The 22,322-nt window shown below is 39.3% G+C and overlaps 1 protein-coding gene and 1 long non-coding RNA gene across 3 annotated transcripts in view; one reads left to right on the top strand and one right to left on the bottom strand.

Annotated features, from left to right (window-relative positions):
• The window catches only part of LOC131383694 (uncharacterized), a 28,339-nt gene extending 11,757 nt beyond the window's left edge, over positions 1-16,582 (top strand). Inside the window, exons 2-3 of the long non-coding RNA XR_009213923.1 lie at positions 12,573-12,657; positions 16,148-16,582. This is a non-coding gene — a long non-coding RNA (uncharacterized LOC131383694). The remainder of the gene's footprint in view (positions 1-12,572; positions 12,658-16,147) is intronic.
• Positions 1-22,322, bottom strand: part of HIBCH (3-hydroxyisobutyryl-CoA hydrolase) — a 136,468-nt gene that overhangs the window by 88,151 nt on the left and 25,995 nt on the right. For both annotated transcript variants that reach the window (XM_058440228.1, XM_032755147.2), the window contains exons 2-4: positions 16,975-17,017; positions 2,749-2,889; positions 493-577 (exon numbers count right to left, since the gene is read on the bottom strand). In XM_058440228.1, the coding sequence (XP_058296211.1) occupies positions 493-577; positions 2,749-2,886 (223 nt within the window). In that variant the 5' untranslated portion in view covers positions 2,887-2,889; positions 16,975-17,017. The remainder of the gene's footprint in view (positions 1-492; positions 578-2,748; positions 2,890-16,974; positions 17,018-22,322) is intronic.

Raw genomic sequence — 22,322 nt, 5'->3', positions numbered from 1 at the left:
TACAACGTAACAGGATAAATGCTGTAAATAAGTACATAGATGGTTGCTTTGGAATCGTGAATGGGGGAAGCATAGGAAAAGTTATGGAAATATGTGAGAGCATGTCATATTTGAAGAATGGCAAGTCAACATGGCCAGATAGGTTATAAGACCAACAGAACTGCTTAATATCAGCTCTTCTAAAATATAAAGTGGACCCATATACCCTAACTGGACATTTTGTTTGTGATGATTCAGGGAGAGAGACAACATATTTAAATTTCAAATGGGTATTTGTGTAGTGAGAAAAAAAAATTGGCTATTCTCCTCATTTGCTAATACTAACTGCAGAAAGTAAGTCTTTAAATTTTTCTTTTTCCTAAGAATGTATTAACTTTATAATAACAAGTGCTAAAAAGTAAAGCAAATTACAAATTACTACAAAAATTTGACAACACTTGATCAGTTCTAGTCGGGGGGAAGAGCATTCAGGTGAAAGGGAAAAGTCTTTACCTCTGATATCACCCCCAGCACAGAAAGCCTTTTCTCCAGCTCCCTTTATAATGATCAGGAAAGTTTCAGGATCTTGTTCCCACTTCTATTCAAATATAACAGAAGATGGTATAAGCATATTAGAAACACAAACTCATTAAAGTTATATGCATATGCACATATATGCAATCATATATTCATATACATATGTGTGACAGTACATATTCTTCTGTAAGGGATATCCAGAAAAATGAATCTCATCCCATTCCTCACCGAATGAACTTCATTTGCTTTTCCCAGATAAAGTAGAGGCTATTTCAAAAATGTTGCTAGATGAGTACACTTCGTGATCCAAATTTCAAGATGGCACCTGTAATCTTTGCCATAACTTTGATACCAAGATGAACAAATATGGGCATAATAATGTTACATAAATGTATAAATTTGGAGAACAAATCAACTCAAAGACTGCTGATAAATATAGCAATAACCTTTCTACTGTGCTGATACAGGGCTCGCTGTCTTACTCTTAGTATGTAAGTAACAGAGTGAAACCACTTATAATATTGATAAAAAATCCAAGTCATTTGGGATTGGTAAAGACAGCTAACAAATAAGTAGGATGAAAGAATCAAGAGCCGATGAAAATGTCAAAGTCCAGAACAATGGACGAAATGAAAAATTAGTTACCTACAGACAAAACTTAACAGGAGTTCTATCAATCTACACAGGTTGACTATCCCTTATCTGAAATGCTTGGGACCAGAAGTGTTTCAGACTTTTTTAGATTTTAGAATATTTGCATATACAGTATGAGACATCTTGGGGATTGGGAATTCCTTTATGTTTCATATACACCTTATACACATAGCCTGAAAGTATTAATTTTTCTCATAGGGACCCTGAATAAAGTGTGTTGTGCACTTGCGTTTTGACTGCGAGCAATCATGAGGCCAGGTGTGGAATTTGTGGCGTCATGTTGATGCTTAAAGAGTTTTTCAATTTTGTAGCATTTTGAATTAAAGATGTTCAACCTGTACTAGAGAATAAACATGTAATGCACAAGGAAGATGTAGCTGGACAGAAGTGATTGTCCAAAAGGTCCGTGCAATACTGGACTACATTAATTACATTAATAGAGATGTTATTCTAACATGAACATTTCTAATTTCTTCCACTCTGGTCCAACTCTAATTTGCAACATTTGGCTTATTTCTATGTATCACATTTTGGGACATATTATAATGGTATCTCAAACAGAAACACAAGAATGGAAGACAGACTCATCAAACGAAGAATTAAGGAACTGGTAGCCAGGGGAAAGCTAGTATTTGTTCAACATCTACATGGCAGACTATATTAGGTACTTATATATACTATTCACTTAATCTTTACATATCATCATCCCCATTTCAGAGCTCAGGAGATTGAGGTATGGAGAGATTAACTTTCCCAGCCTACACAGTTAATAAATAGAAATCCATGTTTCAAACCAGACAGTCTGACTTTAAGTCCTCTTTTTCCACTATTGCATGCTGTTCACTTAGGAAAGTTTATGGCCTTCTCTGAGAAAAAGCAGGCAGTTTAAAAGCAGCTGTCTGGCCGGGTACGGTGGCTCATGCCTGTAATCCCAGCACTTTGGGAGGCCGAGGTAGGCGGATCACAAAGTCAGGAGATCGAGACCATCCTGGCTAACACGGTGAAACACCGTCTCTACTAAAAACACAAAAAATTAGCCGGGTGTGGTGGCGGGCACCTGTAGTCCCAGCTACTCGGGAGGCTGAGGCAGGAGAATGGCATGAACCCAGGAGGTGGAACTTGCAGTGAGCCAAGATGGCACCACTGCACTCCAGCCTGGGTGACAAGAGTGATACTCCTCTGTCTCCAAAAAAAAAAAAAAAGCAGCTGTCTTCAAATGAAAAAGCCGTCAGGTGGAAGCAGATTAGATTTCTACACTCATCCTCTCAGAGGCAGAACCAGTATCACTGGTTTAAAGGTCAGAGAAACAGAGTGACAGAACACAAAAAGAAACTTGCAAACAAATCAGTGCTATATAAAAGTCAAAGAGTCTGTCTCAGGAGGCAGTGAGCTCCCTATCACCAGGGATGCTCAAGAATAACTGCACAGGGGAAGCACTGAAACCTCAAGAATCAATGGGGCTTACTTAGATGCAGATCCCAGGGAATTATGTGATACTATGGGAGAAAATACCAGAAATGTCCTATTATGATATACTTTGAAAAGAATCCATATAATTGCAGTAACAAAATTACAAACCTTTAGCTGTGGATAAATCTGCCGAATCATATTAAGAGTCAGTGCATTGAGGAACTTTGGTCTGTTTAGTGTTATGACTCCCGCACAACCTTTTTTTTCCAATAGCACATCTTCTGCTGCATCTGTGTGCTTGGACATTCTCTGTATAAACAAAGAATAACTTTATGACAAAATCTCTTAAGTGTTTATCACAAACGAACATCAAAACATACATATCAAATGCAAATCTTGCATATTAATGGTAACTAAAGGAATGAATAACTAGGTACATCTTACAAGTTTCTAAAGTTATTTAGATTATGTAGACGAACAATTCCAAAGCAAGTCATACACACCTAAATTTTTATTTCTGAGCTAACTGAATAAGTTGACTTACTATATAAGAGCCCAGGCTAGAATTTCTTGGACTTTGAAATACCCTTAAATCTTTTAATTTACTACTGTATATCAAGCTCTATGTTACATACTGAGAAAGCAAAGATGAATAAGAGAGGGCAAATAATTCTGACTATTGTAGCTATGGCCAACTTGAAAATAAAGATGATATTTGAGTTGGGGCTTGATGTATCCCAAGAAAAAGGGGAGGCGAGAATTCCAGGCAAAGGAAACAGCACATGCTAAGCCATAAGCAATGACTATTTGGAAATGTTAAGATGTTAAAACATTAGTGGAACAAACACTGGCTGAGGAAATGAGTGGTGAGAGGGTAGGCAGAGTAAGTAGTTTGCAGCCAGATTATAATATGACAGACTTAATAATTGTGAAGAAGTTTCCTGCACACTGACTTAAAGCCTTGCACAATATAACTTAATCACCAGGTCTCACTGCTCATGTATTTTGCAGTATTAACTAATAAAACACCTGTAAGGAACACAGTTTTAACTATACAGTGATTTCCCAGGACTCTGCTATACCCAACCATCAGGACTCGTGGCATCACTATTCTTTTTTTAAGTTCTGGGATACATGTGCTGAATGTGCAGGTTTGTTACATAGGTATACATGTGCCATGGCGGTTTGCTGTACCCATCAACCTGTCATCTAGGTTTTAAGCCCTGCGTGCATTAGGTATTTGTTCTAAAGTTCTCCCTCCCTTTGCCCCCCACCCCCCAACAGACCCCGGTGTGTGATGTTCCCCTCCCTGTGTCTGTGTGTTCTCAATGTTCAACTCCCACTTATGAGTGAGAACGTACGGTGTTTGGTTTTCTGTTCCTGTTGTTAGTTTGCTGAGAATGATAGTTTCCAGCTTTATCCATGTCCCTGCAAAGGACATGAGCTCATTCTTTTTGATGGCTGCATAGTATTCCATGGTGTGTATGTGCCACATTTTCTTTATCCAGTCTATTATTGATGGACATCTGGGTTGGCTCCAAGTCTTTGCTATTGTAAATAGTGCTGCAATAAACATATGTGTACATGTGTCTTTCTAGTAGAATGATTTATAATACTTTGAGTATACACCCAGAAATGGGATTGTGGGGTCAAACAGTATTTCTGGTTCTAGATCCTTGAGGAATAGCCACACTGTCTTCCACAATGGTTGAATTTACACTCCCACCAACAGCGTAAAAGCGTTATTTCTCCGCAGCCTCACCAGCATCTGTTGTTGCCTGACTTTTTAATAATTGCCATGCTAACTGGCATGAGATGGTATCTCACTGAGGTTTTGATTTCCATTTCTCTAATGACCAGTAATGATGAGCTTCTCTTCATGTTAGTTGGTTGCATACATGTCATCTTTTAAGAAGTCTGTTCATATCCTTCACCCACTTTTTGATAGGGTTTTTTTTTTCTTCTAAATTTGTTTAAGTTCTTTGGAGATTCTGGATATTAGACCTTTGTCAGATGGGTAGATTGCAAAATTTTTCTCCCATTCTGTAGGTTGCCTGTTCATGTTCACTCTGATGATAGTTTCTTCTGTGGTGCAGAAGCTCTTTAGTTTGATTAGATCCCATTTGTCAATTTTGGCTTTTGTTGCAATTGTTTTTGGTGTTTTAGTCATGAAGTCTTTGCCCACGCCTATGTCCTGAATGGTACTGCCTAAGTTTTCTTCTAGGGTTTTTACTGTTTTGGGTTTTACATTTAAGTCTTTAATTCATCTTGAGTTAATTTTCATATAAGATGTAAGGAAGGAGTCCAGTTTCAGTTTTCTGCATATGGCTAGCCAGTTTTCCCAGCACCATTTATTAAATAGGAAATCCTTTCCCCATTGCTTGTTTTTGTCAGGTTTGTTGAAGATGGCACCGCCATTCTTAACACATTCCTTTATGTAAAGGAAACATTTAAAACCTCGCACGGGAAAAGTGTGCAGTGTAAAATTGAAAATTGAAATTGGAAAATTTTAACTGAAGAATGCCAATTAAAACTAAACAGCACACTTATTAGCAAAAATCTAATAAAACCTAGAAGTACATATTTTGACTGCATTGAGCAACATGTTTATATAATGTTTAAGTTCTCCTTTATGAAATCAAGTTGCATATTTAATACTGGAGTTAATTTTTGTTAAAATTATCAGATAAAAATAGAAATAATTTATATTCACTTAAAGTTACAGGAACAATTCTTAAACAACAGAAAAAGTTGTGTCTTTTCAATTGCATTTGAATTTCTCACTGAGTTTCTCTAAAGAGAAATTCAGGCCGGGTGCGGTGGCTCACGCCTATAATCGAGCACTTTGGGAGGCCGAGGCGGGCGGATCACGAGGTCAGGAGATCGAGACCATCCTGGCTAACACAGTGAAACCCCGTCTCTACTAAATATACAAAAAAAATTAGCCGGGCGTGGTGGCGGGCGCCTGTAGTCCCAGCTACTCGGGAGGCTGAGGCAGGAGAATGGTGTGAACCCAGGAGGCGGAGCTTGCAGTGAGCCGAGACTGTGCCACTGCACTCCAGCCTGGGAGACAGCGAGACTCCATCCCAAAAAAAAAAAAGAGAGAGAAATTCAAATAAAAAGTTTAGCAACAGTAAGATACATTTTGTAATCATATTGACAGTGATCAAAGTCTGATACACACACACACACATCTGATATATTCTTGAGTATAAGTAAACAAACATACTGGGGAAGGATAAACTTACAGAACCTGAAACAGTCTGACACTTTTTTTTACAGATAGATACACATGGCTTTTTAATTTTATTTTTCTAAATGCTAGGAAAGAGTGTTAAGGTTTTTTTTTTTTTAACTTTTATTTTAGGTTCGGGGTACATGCACAGGTTTGTTATATAGTTAAATTCATGTCATGGGGGTTTGTTGAACAGACTGTCACATAAACCTAGAACCCAACAGTTATTTTTTTCTGCTCCTCTCCCTCCTCCTATCCTCGACCCTCAAGTAAGCCCCAGTGTCTGTTGTTTTCCTCTTTGTGTCCATGTGTTCACACCATTTAGCTCCCACTTATAAGTGAGAACGTGAGGTATTTGGTTTTCTGTTCCTGCATTAGTTTGCTAAGGATGATGGCCTCCAGGTCCCTCCATGTTCCTGCAGAGGACACAGTCTTCTTTTTTATGGCTGTATAGTATTCTATGGTGTATATGTACCACATTTTCTTTATCCAATCTGCTACTGATAGGCATTTAGGTTGATTCCATGTCTTTGCTATTGTGAATAGTCCTGCAGTGAACCTATGTGTGCATGTGTCTTTATGGTAGTACAATTTATATTCCTTTAGATATACACCCAGTAATGGAACTGCTGGTTCGAATGACAGTTCTGTTTTTAGCTCTTTGAGGAAATTGCAACACTGCTTTCCACAATGGTGAAACTAATTTACACTCCCATCAACAGTGTATACACGTTCCCTTTTCCCCACAACCTCACCAGCATGTTATTTTTTGACTTTTTAATAATAGCCATTCTTACTGGTGTAAGATGGTATCTCATCATGGTTTTGTTTTGCATTTCTCTAATGATCAGTGATACTGAGCTTTTTTTCATATGTGGTTGGCCGCGTGTGTATCTTCTTCTGAAAAGTGTTTTTTCATGTACTTTGCCCATTTTTTAATGGGGTTGTTTTTTCTTATAAATTTAAGTTTCTTATAGATGCTGGATATTGGACCGTTGTCAGATGCATAGTTTGCAAACATTTTTCTCCCATTCTGTAGGTTGTATGTTTGTTGACAGTTTCTTTTGCTGTCCAGAAGCTCTTTACTTTAATTCGATCTCATTTGTCAATTTTTGCTTTTGTTGTTAATTGTTTTTGGTGTCTTCGTCATGAAATCTTTGCCTGTTCCTATGTCCAGAATGATACTACTGCCTAGGTTGTCTTCCAGGGTTTTTACAGCTTTGGGTTTTACATTTAAGCCTTTAATTCATCTTGAGATAATTTTTGTATATGGTGTAAGGAAGGGGTCTGGTTTCCATTCTCTGCATCTGGCTAGCCAGTTATCCCAGCACCATTTATTGAATAAGGAATCCTTTTGTCATTGCTTCTGTTAGTCAGCTTTGTCAAAGATCAGACACTTGTCTGTCTGAACAGCTGTAAGTCAGTCAAAAGAGAAATCTACATGAATGTTGGAACTGGAAGTGAAGCAGCCGCACCTGCTTACCAGGGGCATAAGCCATAAGAAAGATTAACTTAAAATGTTAATCTTAGTTAACATTTCCCACTCTCTTGCTGATCTTTCCTCCTGGAACCCAACCAGGCTTTCCTAGGATGACTGGAGCCAGAGGTGCTGGCTCTGGAAGGAAACAGAGGTCACTGCTAAATCCTTTCCCTTTATCTCCCATACAGAACAAAAGGCTTTCTCTGCAGGGAGGGGAAGAAAAACCTTCAAGCTTGTAGCCCTAGGGCTCTGATGAAGTCTCATTCCAGTGGGGGAAGGAAATAGAGGCCTACTAAATAAAAGTCTTCATCTCAAAAGAGAAGCACTTCAAGACCATAGCCTAAGGACCTTAGTGTTTGTCAACAATAGCTGAAGAAAAGGAAGTGGGGACAAAAAAAAACTTAAAAAGGCAGTCAATCTCAATCCCCAGAGGAGGGAGAGGGAGTTAGGGGAAGGAGAAGTGCCTGACTACAAAGGGGCAGCATGGAAAATTTTAGGGGAATGGAACTTCTCTACATGGTATTGGGGTGGTGGGTACATGATTTATAAATTTGTCAAAACCCACAGAAATGTACATCACAAACACTACTGCCTTAGTCCATTCCTGCTGCTACAGCAAAATGCCTTAAACTGGGTAATTTATAAAGAACAGAAATTTATTTCTAACAGTTATAGAGGCTAGGAAGTTCAAGATCAAGATCAAGGCAAGTTCAAGTTCAAGATTCAGTGCCTGGTGAGACCAAATTTTGCATGAGTTCTGTGGTCCACACATGGCACAAGGAAGGAAAAGGGCAAAAAGGACTAGTTGACACCCTTCAACCTCTTTTATAAGAGCACTAATCCCATAAGGGTGGGGTGCTCATGACTTATCACTTCCCAAAAAGCCCCACCTCTTAATACCATCACATTTGGTATTAGGCTCCAACATACGAATTTTGGACGGACACATACATTCAAACCAAAGCATGAGCTATCTTTTAAAAAGGAAAAAAAATTACCCAGGATATCAGGGAATTCCAATATGGAATGCAGACTACGACAAATGAACTGTCAACTGAAGAATCAGGAGATTTATAAATTTGGAAAAGAGAGCTTTACTTCTCATAAAGGGCTGCAGCCTGCAGGCTGACCATCCCACAGGCTGGGAAGCACAGTCTCTGGCAGAAGCCAAGAGCAAGCACTTCCAGTGAGGGAAACAGGAATTTATGCTGAACTGGCTGGCTACATAAACATATTCAACAGGTTACAGGAGGAGCTATGAATATTCACGAACAGGAGGCACATGCATGTATAGTAAACTAACATGTATGCACATGCACACCATGTTAACTCTGAGGTGGAGACTTAACAATTAAACGTATCACAATTAGGCCCTACACATCAAAAGACGAAGCAGAGGAAATGGAGGCCCACTGGGTGCAGCCTCCCTCCATAGACTGGCCAGAACCACTCCATCATCAGTGGTCTTTTATTAGGAAGGAATGCTGGTCAGTTGCTGGGTCAAAACTGCAAAAAGAAGGAACAGTCAAGTGGTTGCTTGAAATCAGCAGGGGAAAATTTCGGCTGGTCTCCGTTTAACTCTTAGGGAAGAAAGCCTCATGGTGGCTAACGAGGGAGGAGGTATTACAAGGTGTGTCTAAGCTCCCATTCCATCTTGGCCAAGAACTCATTTTTTAAGCTTTCTCTGGGGTCCCCTTGGCTGAGAGGGGAGTCTAGTCGTTGGGGGGAACAGGATTTTTTCTTTCTCAGGCTCTAACTGAATTACACATTATGACATAACCTCAGTGAAGTGACTGTGGTGATGAGGAAGCTAACTAACTTTGGAAATCAGTGAAATGACTGAAAACTGTATGGATGATAAAGGAACTGTACTCTATCAACATGGCTTTTCATGGTAGCAGGGAGCAGGTAACAATTCTGCAACTGCTTTGCATGTATACTAGGTTTAAATTAGTAAGTAATGGAGCCTGGTTGTCACCGTCAGGAGTAGAGTTACAGATAGAACAAGAAGGGAAAGACAGAATGAACCCTGACCTATGGTACTCGATTAAAGACATCACCATGAACTCATGTTTAGTTTAATATACATATACAGAAAAAGTACAGAAACAATTATAGATATGCATGAATACATAAGTACATAGGGTATATGTATTCTATTACACATACATACACTACCCTAGCTCTATCCTCTGAGAGAAAACCATGACACCCAGAAGCAAAGAGCACTCCCAGAGTCTAGATCCTCATTTCCAAATGCAATTCTCCAATAAAGGCAACCAGAGCGCCTTAGAGAAATGGCTGATTCCAGCACTAAGATAGGGAAAACACGAAATGAGTCCAGAGCATACCTTCTAGTACCAGAAAGGAAATGTGCAAAAAAAAAAAAAAAAATTAAAAGGATGGGGTCATATGAAAGAAATACAGAAGCCAAAATGAAGGCATTCCTGATGGCCAGAACTGAAACAATGAAGCAATCAATAATTTGATATTAGATGATAGCCCAAAGAATAAATATCTATGAGTCCACACAGAAAAAATAAATGGAAGAGAAAAGATAATCTTCCTCCCAGAATTCTAAATGACATACGTAGTTATCTCCCTTCCAAGAGAGACAGCTTTGTCCCCTCACCTTTTGAGTTTGAGCTGGACTTACTGACTTGCTTTCAATAAGCAGAGCATGAAAGGGAAAAATAGTAACTTTACAATGGAAAACAATAAATGGTACTTACACAAAGTGATAAAAGTTCGCATTACCAATGATGTCATGTAGATACCATGTACTACTCCCTGATGCACTTGTCAAAACCCACAAATACTCCCTGACATGATGAGATTAGAAGGGCACTTTTCCTCTGTCATATTCTTGCCAAAAACCTTAACTCTAGTCTAATTATGAAAAAAATAACAGACAAGCCCAGATGAGATGGTATTCTACAGGTTACCTGACCACTACTCCTTAAAATCGTCAAGGGCATGAAAAATATGGAAAGATAAGTTGAGAAACTATCACAGACTAGAGGAGACTAAAAAGCATGACAAGTAAATGCGTGTCATTGATTCCTGGAACAGAATATTAATTTAAAAAATGGTGAAATCCAAATAAAGTCTGGAGTTAACAGTAATACACAAATTGTCTTAGTTAAGTTTCTGTTGCTCACACCAGAATACCTGAAACTATGTAATTTGTAAAGAAAAGGAATTTATTCCTTTCCTTACAGTTATGGAGGCTGATGTCCAAAGTCAAAAGGACACATCTAGTGAGGGCCTTCTTACTGGTGGGGACTCTGCAGAGACCCAAGGAGGTACAGGGCATCATATGTCAAGGAAGCTAAGCATGCTAGCTCAGATCTCTCTTACTTCACTTATAAAGCCACCAGTCTCGCTCCCATAATCCCATTAATCAAGTAATGGATTAATCCTTCGTGAGGACAGAGGCCTCATGACCCAATCACCTCCCAAAGGCCTTATCTTTCAATACATCCACACTGGGGATTAAATTTCAAAATGAGTTTTGGAGCGGGCAAATATTCAAACCACGAAACCAATGTTCTTAGTTTTGATAAGTGTACCATAGTAAGAATAGTAGGCAATTTGCTAGGGCTGCCATAACAAAGTACCACAAATTAAACGGCTTAAACAACTCAAACTTTTTTTTTTTTTTGTAAAACCAGCATTTTAAACCAACATTTGTTTTGATTTCCAAGTTTTATGATCTCTTCTACCTCCAAAAGAAACTGAAGCAACTTATAGATTAAAACAAAGTATAAAGAACTAAAGCATTTAGAGATAAAACACGACAAATGTATCCCTGTGCTCGAATTTATAAGACACAGTACGCTTTAGTAAAAGAAGTGTTGGAACTGAAGCACAAAAAATCCCGGGTTCTAGCCTTAAGTCTCTCTAACTGTGTGGTCTTGTGTAATCTTTATTCCATTGGCAAAACGAAGTCTCTAAAACTTTTTCAACGTAATTTTTAAATATATTTTAAAAATAATATGCTAGCAGTAGTATGTCAGGCAAAATGCGGTGGTTGACGTTGTACAGGAACCAGTTAAGAGATTAAAGAGTGATTAGGTACAGAGGATTAACAGTAGGAATAGAAAGAAAAGGAGGGGGGAATCCTTTTAAGGAAATGTTTGACAGAACTTGGAAGTTGATTGGAAATGAGAATGAGCAAGATGAGTCCAAGATGACTTTGAGTCTGAACAACACAAACTTATTGTCTCACAGTTCTGAAGGCTGCAAGTCCGAAATCAAGGGGTCAGCAGAGCAATGCTCCTGCTGAAGGTGCTAGGGAAGGAACTATCCTAGGCTTCTTTCCTGGCTTCGGATAGTTCTCTGGCTTGTGGCAGCATAACTCCAATCTTCACGTGACATTATCCTGTGTACATGACTATCTGCAAATTTCCCTTTTATAAGCATACCAGTCATATTGGATCGAGGCCCACCCTACTCAATTATGACCTTAATTACATATACAACAACCCTGTTTCCCGATAAGGTCACATTCTGAGGTACTAGGGACTAGGACTCCAACATATGAATTTTGGGGAACACAATTCAATCCATAATAGCAATGTAGGATCGCATTAGGGGAAACTGAAACTGGGTGAGAGGTACATAAGAACTCTGTACTATCGTTTTAACCTTTCCGTAGATCTAAAACTGTAAAATAATAAAAAAAAAATACTTAAAAACGTATTTCTATAAAGTCAGGTAATAAAATATAACATTTTCTTAATAAGCAGAATAAAGAGATTTCCCACATCCAGCTGAACCCATAATCTCAGTAAGATTTTTTGTTTTTAATTCAAGGAGGCAATCACAGGTAAAATGGTGAAAACCAAAGTTGCCCTGGTTTGCAACACTACTGATTTAGTGTCTACCTTTCTCAGGCACTTTTCCATAAACTATTAGCAAAAATGGAATGCCGTACCTTATTCTGCACCTCCCATTGCTAATTCAGCAACTTGCCATGGTCATCTTCCCATGTCACTACTACAGATAAAGCTGTCTTATTTTTTTTTCTATGTTTCTATGGTAAAACAAAACACACACACAGACAACCACCCAAAGTATAATATAGAACTTAGTCAATTACTATAATGTAAAACTCTGTAACCACTACCTAGGTCAAGAAATGGAATTTAGCCGCTGAGGGATGCAGTCTGGCAGGAGCACTGGAATTTCTCTGTACTTTACTGCTGGGTGTGCTATGAATAGGTATGCCATGAACCCAAGGGCCTGACCACTCCTTGCCTGGGTCATTTTCAGGGTAGCCACCACGAAGAAGAAGGTCTTTTGCTGTAGACACCCATGAAGAAGAAGGTCTTCACTGTGAGCCACCATGAAGAAGAAGGTAATGTCTTCCTCTGAGACAGACAGCAGACTTATTTACAGCTTGCTAAAACCAGAAAGTTTCCCAAATTGCATGACAGTTGTACTGTCATGCAATATACTGCATATGCAGGCACTCATATGGGTCCTCTGTATCACTTCCCTGAGGCTTGAGCAAGAGAAACCTTGCTCAGTGTTGCTCACTGTGCCACTCATAAAAAATTCTATTTTTTCTCATCCAAGAGTGTCACGTCTGCTGCCAGCATCCATGAATTATTAACAAGCTAATTATTAGCTTGTATAGTACTACAGAGTGAATGCTTGCATCCCTCCAAAATTTGTATGTTGAAATCCTAACCTCCAAGGTGATGGCATAAGAGGTAGGACCTTTGAGAGGTGATTAGGTCATGTCAGCCCTCATGAATGAGATTAACACCCTTATAAAAGAAACCCTGGAGAGCTTCTTCAACCCTTCTACCACAAGAGGACACAGAGAGAAGATGGCCAACAAGGCTATGAACCAGGAGGCTGGCCATCACCAGACACCAAATCCGCTGGCCCCTTGATCTTGAACTCCCCAGCCTCCAGAACCATGAGAAATAAATTTTGTTTTTTATAAGCTACCCAGTTTACAGTTTTGTTACAGCAGCTCAAATGGACTAAAACACTATCATCTACTATATTCTTGGGAACTAGGAATCTAGATGTGGAGGAAGAGATTCAGATATAGGATTAAAAGGGCTATTAATAATTCTAGGACACCATCTGGACGTACATAATAAGAACATGTGTGCTGTCATGAAAATGATATACAGAGTATCATTTTATGCACTCCAAACACTATACCCTCAATACTGAATAGAACTACTCTCTAAAAGGAAAAAAAGAAAATGAAAATAGAAGTTTTCTCCATATCCAGGTCAAAATTAAATGAGCTTTTGCACATTAAATTAAAATGCTGTTTAAGAATTTAAAATAGGCCAGCATGGTGGCTCACACCTATCATTCTAGCACATTGAGGGGCCAAGGCAGGAAGATCATTTGTGCCCAGGAGTTCGAGGCCAGCCTGGGCAACACAGAAACCGCATCTCCACAAAAAATTTAAAAATTAGCTGGGGTTGGTGGTCCATACCTGTAGTCCTAGCTACTCGGGAGGCTAAGGCAGGAGGAGCACCTGCGCCTAGGAGTTCGAGGCTACAGTAAGCTAGTGTCACTACACTCCAGCCTGAGCAACACAGCAAGACCTTGTCTCAATAACAAACAAAAAAAGAGTTTAAAATAGATTATGGAGAAAGAAGAAAAAAAAATTTCCCTGAATATTTTCGGAGTAAGAATATGTCCAAATTAGTCTACAGATACAAATGAGGCCTCACTGACAGGTTCCACTGGCCTTCATTAGCTTGACAAACCTTATATGCAGAAATGCAGAATTTTGTCCTCCCTTCTGGGTTCTATTCCCTACCTTCTATCTTGAAAAGGTCACCATGAATGTCACACTATTAACACTAAATAATCCTGTCCACTTCTCATAACTCTGCCTGCAATACTGCCATCAATGGCATACTTCCATCACTCCACCATGAAATAAAAAGGATCTCTCTCTCTCTCTCTTTCTCTCTCTCAGAAAGGCCACAGAAGAATTGCTTGGGATACATCTTCTCTACCCCTGAGGCACTCATAAAAGCAAACACTGAGATTCAGAATTATTCAACCCCCAGGCCCTGAGAGTCTTTAACTTCCTTCCGGGTGTCTTCTGCCCCATGTCACCATAGTCCCCATATGATCTGGATTCTGTCATGTCTTCCCATTCCACCTATGTACTTATGTCTGAGTCACTGACACTGCTCCTAGTTTTTTTTCTAGGAAACTCCTCAACCTCCATGTATAACAGCTGAATAAAATAAGTAAGGGTAGTGCTATGGTTCGAATATTTGCCCCCTCCAAAACTCCTGTTGAAATTTAATCCACAATGTGGCAATACTAAGAGGTGAGTCCTTTAAGAGGTGATTGGGCATGACAGTTCTGCTCACATGAATGGATTAACCCATTCATAAATTAATGGGTTAATGGATTAATGAGTTAATGAACCAATGGGTTATTATGGGAGTAAGACTATAGGTTTATAAGAGGAAGAGGCAGACCTGAGCTAGCACGCTTAGCCTCCTTGCCACATGATGTCCTGTACCACCTTAGGACTCTACAGAGAGGTCCTACCCACAAAATGGCCCACACCAGATGCAGCACCTTGACCTTGGACTTCTCAACCTCCGTAACTATAAGAAATAAATTCCTTTTCTTTACAAATTCCTCAGTTTTAGGTATTCTGTTATAAGCAACAGAAAATGGACTAACACAGTTAGGAAGGGTATGCCAGGCTTCGTATCCCCATCTCCACTTAGGCTTAACAGAGGCACAGTTGCAATAGTTACATAGTGCCCACTCTGTCAGAGGCTATAGAGCGTACAAAGTAAATCTATGAAGACAGATAGCCAGGATTTAAATCACACCCCGTAATTACTAGCTGTGTGACATTTGGGCATATTACTTAGACTCTCTGTCCCTCAATTTCTGCCCTGTTATATAGAGATAAGGCTACAATCCTTTAATTCCTAAAATTTTCTAGATTTTGGAAAGTAGTACATACTAAATACTTTATAAAACATCCCAAGAGGAGTCTAGGTCCTTGTAATACTTGATTACATAGTAATAAAGGGTTTTTATATTTATGCAGCAAACCGTAAGTGTTCACGCTAGTTAGGATAAAAACTAAAAGAGCTTCAAGTACATCCAGGTCAGATTTTGCCAATGCATTTACCACAAACTAACAAAAAACTTTTGGTTTTGAGGTTTTAGAATTGCAAATAAGAGATCTGTAGTATGTACCCCAGAGGACTATCGTGAGAATTAACTGAGCTAATACATGACAAGTACTTACAATACCACCTAGAATACAGTGATATCAGATGACTTTTTATTTTGATGTGCAATTTACTTGCCAGCCTCTATAAGAGATATAAAAGTGAATAAAATTTATTTCTTCCTTACAATCTGATAAACTTTGGATATGTAACTTTGCAAGGGTACCATTACAGTAATAGCTAACATGTATAAAACGACTGTCATATGCCATGCACTATGCTAGATTTTTTTTTTTTTTTTTTTTTTTTGAGACAGAGTCTCGCTCTGTCGCCCAGGCTGGAGTGCAGTGGCGCAATCTCGGCTCACTGCAAGCTCTGCCTCCCGGGTTCACGCCATTCTCCTGCCTCAGCCTCCCGAGTAGCTGGGACTACAGGTGCCCGCCACCATGCCCGGCTAATTTTTGTATTTTTTTTAGCAGAGACGGGGTTTCACCATGTTAGCCAGGATGGTCTCGATCTCCTGACCTCATGATCCACCCACCTCGGCCTCCCAAAGACTATGCTAGATTTTTTAATGCATTATTGTGATGGTTAATATTGAGTGTCAACCTGACTGAAGGATGAAAAGTATTTTTCCTGGGTATGTCTGTGCAGGTATTGCCAAAGGAGATTAACATTTGAGTCAGTGGACTGGGAGAGGCAGATCCACCCTCAGTCTGAGTGGGCACCATCTAATCAGCTTCCAGAGTGGCTAGGATAAAAGCAGGCAGAAGTTGGAAGGACTTGACTTGCTGAGTTTTCCAGCCTTCATCTTTCTCCGGCACTGGATGCTTCCTGCCTTCGAACATCAGCCTCCAAGTTCTTCAGCTTTTGGACTCTTGGACTTATACCAGTGGTTTGCCAGAGGCTCTTGGGCCTTTGGCCACAGACTGGAGGCTGCACTGTCAGCTTCCCAACTTGTGAGGTTTTGGGACTCAGATTGATCCATCACTGGCTTCCTTGCTCCTCAATTTGTGGACGGCCTATCATGGGACTTTATCTTGTGATCATGTGAGTCAATTCTCCTTAATAAACTCCCTTTCATATATACAGACGTCCTATAAGTTCTGTCCTTCTAGAGAACGCTGATTAATACAATTATCTTATTTATCATTTATAAGCACTCTAAGGTAGATACTATTATTCTTCTCACTTTATATATATCAAAAGGGAAGCTGTAAGAGACCAAGTAATCCACCCAAGATTAAGTAGTGAACCCATTATTTAAACCCAGGCATTCTGACTTGTAAGAACCATGGTTTTAACCATAATCTTATGCCACCTCCTACAAGGTATGTGTGCCATGTCTTGATGCTACAGTTGAGAACCATGATGTACCAAGGTCAAGGAAATCTGCCATACCAGTATTTCTCTACTTCTCTAACAATGACATTTTAAGTTACACATACAAATAATGCCAGCAAAACAAACGCAAAACTTACCAAATGGTGCAGTATGGTATTAGTCCTTTTGAATGCATTAAACCTGAAACAAATGTGGAATACAATGAGAACGGTAATGTGGGTAGTCATGTCTCAGTTGACAAATAGTATATCACCTTTTGTTTCAGCCTCTTCTAAAAGGTATTATTAGAACAAAAAATTTTAAAAGGTTTAGCTCTCATTCACTGCTGGTAGGAACATTAAATGGTACAGCCACTTTGCACATGAATTTTATGGTAACTTTATTCATAACTGCCAAAATGTGGAAGTAACCAAGATGTTCTTCAATGGTTGGAAGACAAACCAATTTCAATACAACCATATAAAATATTATTCAGCCATGAAAAAAAGAAATGAGCTATTATGCCACAAAAAAAAATTGGACGAAACTTAAATGCATACATACTACTAAGCAAAAGAAGCCAGTCTGAAAAGGCTACATACTCTGATTTCAACTGTATGATATTCTGAAAAGGGCAAAATTATGAAATCAGTAGAAAGATCAATGGTTGCCAGGGGTTTGGGGGACGGAGGGAGGGATGAACAGTTGAAACACAGGAGATGTTTAGGGCAGTGAAACTCATCTGTATGATACTGTAATGGTTGATACATGTCCTTATTATTTGTCAAACTTTTCTGCTCAAATTTGCAGGTCATTTTTTCCATCAACTTAAAACTACTCTAAAAAATAAAGTCATTAATCTTAAGAAAAAAGGTTTGTTAAAGATGCAGTACAAACAGCATTCTCAGACACTGTAGAGAGAGGTATAAATTGGTACTGCCTTTCTGGTAAGCAGTTTGGAAATACAAATCCACAGCCTTTAAAATGATTCACACCCTTCAATCCACTAATTCCGCAAGCATGTGCACTAGGGAAATCTCAGAAATATGACCAAAGTTTGATTGATAAATATGTTCACATTATTTACATGATGGAAAAACTGAAAACAAAGTAAATTTCTAAGAATAGAGAATTATTTTAAAGACTGCGTCTATTAATACAGCCATTACACAACCACTAAAAATACTAACATGGAAAAGTAGTGACAAATCACAAAAGGAGAGCAGGCTACAAAACAATAAACACAACACACTTCTATGTTTGCTGTTTTAAAAGTGCTTGTTGGGCTAGAAATACAAAGCCTGAGACACAGCTTGACCAAAGTGACCACTAATAATGGACATGAGAATGGTGAGGGTGGGGGCACCTGGGAAGGGACATGAACAAACATGGAATGTTAGAAATTGTCTCTATCCTGATGCTGATTACAGGACTGCAGGTATATGTACAAGTTCACTAAGCTATAAACTTCACAACAGTGTATTCAAGTGCCTTATGTAAATTATAATAAGAAAGTAAAAGGCAACACCAGGAAGGGCAGTGATTGAGAGAGGCACGAGGAGCGCCTCTGGAATGCTTGGTTCTTGATCCAGGTGCTGGTGATTTAAGTATGTTTGGTTTGTGAAAATTCATCAAGTTGTATCATTACGCTTTGGGCTTTTTAAAAAATTTCCTAAAAGACATAGCTCTTGCCCTTGAGAACCCCACAATGTAATGACAGATGTGCACATAAAAATACTATAGTTAGAATATACTAAGATGCATGCTTTTTGTTTAAGAAGCTAAATTTAAGATCTATGGAAAGAGGTCAAAGCTAGAATCAGTAGCTGCAGCAGCCTGATAAGGGCTGTGCACATGTGCAGATACATATACTATCTAATGGAACTGATAAACTGACAATCTGTTAATTTTTCAAGGAAACTCTGAGATTATAAGAAGACCAACAGCCTGAGGTTTCACAAAAGGCAATATCACCAGTTACCACTTGTAACCACAACTTGGATGACTGAATTTATAAAAATATTTGTAATCCAACTTGCCTTTCAGAATTTATATTACTTTTTTTATATTACATTCAAATTGAGTAATACTATACAAAAGAGAGAAACGACCTATTTGTTTAAGTCAGTCATGGTTCACATTCCTGAACTAGCATTTTTTGAATTTGTCTCACAAGTAAAATGTAGCCCAGTGATTCCAAGACTGGTCTGTACATTAGAATCACCTGGAGACTCGGCTGGGCATGGTGGCTCATGCCTGTAATCCCAGCACTTTGGGAGGCCAAGGCAGGCAGATCACCTGAGGTCAGGAGTTCCAGACTAGCCTGGCCAACAAGGCGAAACCCCGTCTCTACTAAAAGTACAAAAACTAGCCAGGCACGGTGGTGGGTGCCTGTAATCCCAGCTACTCAGGAGGCTGAGGCAGGAGAATAGCTTGAACCTGGGAGGCAGAGTGTAGAAAGTAAAAAGTTTCCTCTTCAAAGTTTTTCTTCTTGTTAAAGAATAAATCATAAGTGTTAGAAATAATAATGTCTTTTAAAGACTAACTTTCTTCATGTCTCCTTGCTTTGTGCTAATAACTCTTTGTTAAGCCCTATCCTACATAACTATTGGACATGCTCACAGGCATGTTCCAGCTCACAGCCTATGCCCCTTCCTTATTTAAAAATGTTATTGGTTCTTTAAACCTTTCGTAAGCAACTTCTTTGTTCTTCCCTGCACTTACCTATTTAGGCTATTAGCATATTGGGTATCAGTTTAAGAGTGTGAGGTCCCACTCCAGCCAATGGATGCAAGACACAGCAGTAAGGACGACCCAAATGCGTAAAGGATAAATATGTCTGCTTTTCCTTTGTCAAGTGTGCTCTCGCCATCATTCCATCTGCAATTGAGCACCCTTTCTGCAGAAAGCAAAAATGGCCTTGCTGATAAATCTTTTGTCTCCATGCTGACTTTTCTTCACAGCACCAATTATCTAACAATTTTGGTATTTCTAACACAGAGGTTGCAGTGAGCCGAGATTGTGCCACTGCACCCCAGCCTGGGCGACAAGAGCGAGACTCTGTCTCAAAAAAAAAAAAAAAAAAAAAAAAATCACCTGGAGACTGCTAAAAATCCCAAAGCCCAGATCACACCCAAGACCACTTAAATCAAACTCTGGAGTCATTAAAAATCAACACTAACATTTTATAATTATGAAACTGAAGTGACAGATTGTATCTTATTTAGGGATACTTTCTAAATAAGGTTTTCATAATTACTTTTAAAGTGTGAACTACACTACCCTAAAACACCATTTCCAAAATGTTTTCAACTTGACTCAATATTATCTTTTTGGAAATTTTAAGTATAAAAATCCAGAATAATTCTGTATTCCTTAATGAGGCCAGTAACCAAACGTAGGTTCAAGGTTCAAGAGGGTGTTGCCAGATTTGCAACTCTTATGTAACAGTTTAAGTACTAATTACAGTGTTTTAACAAGTAAACAAAGAGAACTCAGGACTAACTCCAAGTCCCAGTTTTATATATAAGACAGAATTTTATTTAACGCAAAGAAAGTTAATGTAAACCTATCAAACAAAGCCACTGTACACAATATTTATAGGTCACAAAAATCTGTGGACCAATTACTACAAAAATATATATATATACACATATATATACACAACCAAATTCCTTGCCAAATACTATATAATCATATTGCTTCATTTGGTTGGTTGGTTTTGAGACGGACTCTTGCTGTGTCACCCAGGCTGGAGTGCAGTGGCACGATCTCGGTACACTGCAACCTCTGCCTCCCAGGTTACAGCAATTCTCCTGCCTCAGCCTCCCGAGTAGCTGGGACTGCAGGCATGCGTCACCTCGCCCAGCTTATTTTTGTATTTTTAGTTGAGACGAGGTTTCTCCATGTTGGCCAGGCTAGTCTTGAACTCCCAACCTCAGGTGATCCGCCCGCCTCGGCCTCCCAAAGTGCTGGGATGACAGGCATGAGCCACCGCACCCAGCCCATTCGTTCTAATTCAAATTCAGCTGTCATTTAAAATTTGATATTAGCTTTTACACCTCAAAATGTAACTGAGAATTCAGTGTTCCCAAGTAATTCTGAATTTATGATCTTTCCTTTCTATTGGCTCCAAAACTGCCATCTGGTGGAGAGGAAGAGGGCATGCACATCTCTGCTACTTTTTTTTTTTTTGATCCTGAGTCTCTCTCTGTCGCCCAGGCTGGAGTGCAGTGGTGCAATCTCAGCTCACTGCAGGCTCTGCCTCCCGGGTTCACGCCATTCTCCTGCCTCAGCCTCCCGAGTAGCTGGGACTACAGGTGCCTGCCACCACGCCCGGCTAATTTTTTGTATCTTTAGTAGAGACGAGGTTTCACCATGTTAGCCAGCATGGTCATCATCTCCTGACCTCTTGATCCACCCACCTCAGCCTCCCAAAGTGCTGAAATTACAGGCATGAGCCACTGTGCCCGGCATGCTACTTCTAATTTCTTAATTAACTTTATCAGGCTTATTTCCTTCAGCTGATGTCAACTTGGCCTTTTAGAACAGTTATTCTCAAAGTATGGTTCTTGGACAAGTACCATCAACATCCCCTGGAAACTTACTAGAAACTGAAATTCTCTGCCCCACCCCAGACCTACTGAATGAGAAACTGTGGGGCCCAGAAATCTGTGTTTAACAAACCCTCTAGGTAGTTATGATGTGTGAAGTTTAAATAAACAACTATCTTAGATGAGAACTTTATCACTCAGGAACTTTTTGCAATTATCCAATAAAACAAACACGGCCTCACAAAATTAAACAACTACATGAAACTGATTAAGCAAGAAGAAGACATCACAAAGTAGTGCTTGGTGAAAATTATTATCCCAGAAGTGGGCAAGGTGTGAACAGAGCAGAAAACCAAGTACAGGAGGCCAATAATTTAGGCATGGGGTGATGAAGAACAGCAGCTGTGGAAACAGAAGGGAGTGATATTATTAAGAGTTTTTATAAAGTAAAACTCAATGGAAAAGAATGTCAGAAATGGCTTTAAGATTTCAAGCCAGGACAACTAGGAGAATATAGAAAAGACAGGGAAAGAAGCTAGCTGGTTTGCAGGATGAAATAGAAATTCAATTTTGAATTTGAGTTTGTACTGACATAAGCAGAAATAGTCAACAGAAGAAAGAGACTCGAACTTGAAAGCAAAGTTAGAACTAAAGGTATGTCTTATGCCACATGCCTGTACAATCACTGACACACTGGAATCTCTCAGCTTTCTGTAAGGAATAAATGAGAAGGCTGCAGTTGAAAACTCATTGCCAGAAGGATGCCAACTGCAACTGTGGTAATGGTCAACAGCGTTTTATTTCTGTATTCTATTTATTTATTTATTTTTAGAGACAGGGTCTCACTCTGTCACCCAGGCTGGAGTGCAGTGGTATGATACACGGGCTCACTGCAACCTCAAGCTCCTGGACTCAAGCCTCCTGAACAGCTAAGACTACAGGCACACACCACC

This window comes from Hylobates moloch, unplaced genomic scaffold, assembly GCF_009828535.3.
Source record: "Hylobates moloch isolate HMO894 unplaced genomic scaffold, HMol_V3 SCAFFOLD_1, whole genome shotgun sequence".
Lineage (NCBI taxonomy): Eukaryota > Metazoa > Chordata > Mammalia > Primates > Hylobatidae > Hylobates > Hylobates moloch.
The sequence above is the reverse complement of the archived record's forward strand: the minus strand, read 5'-3'. Positions and strand labels throughout refer to the sequence as shown.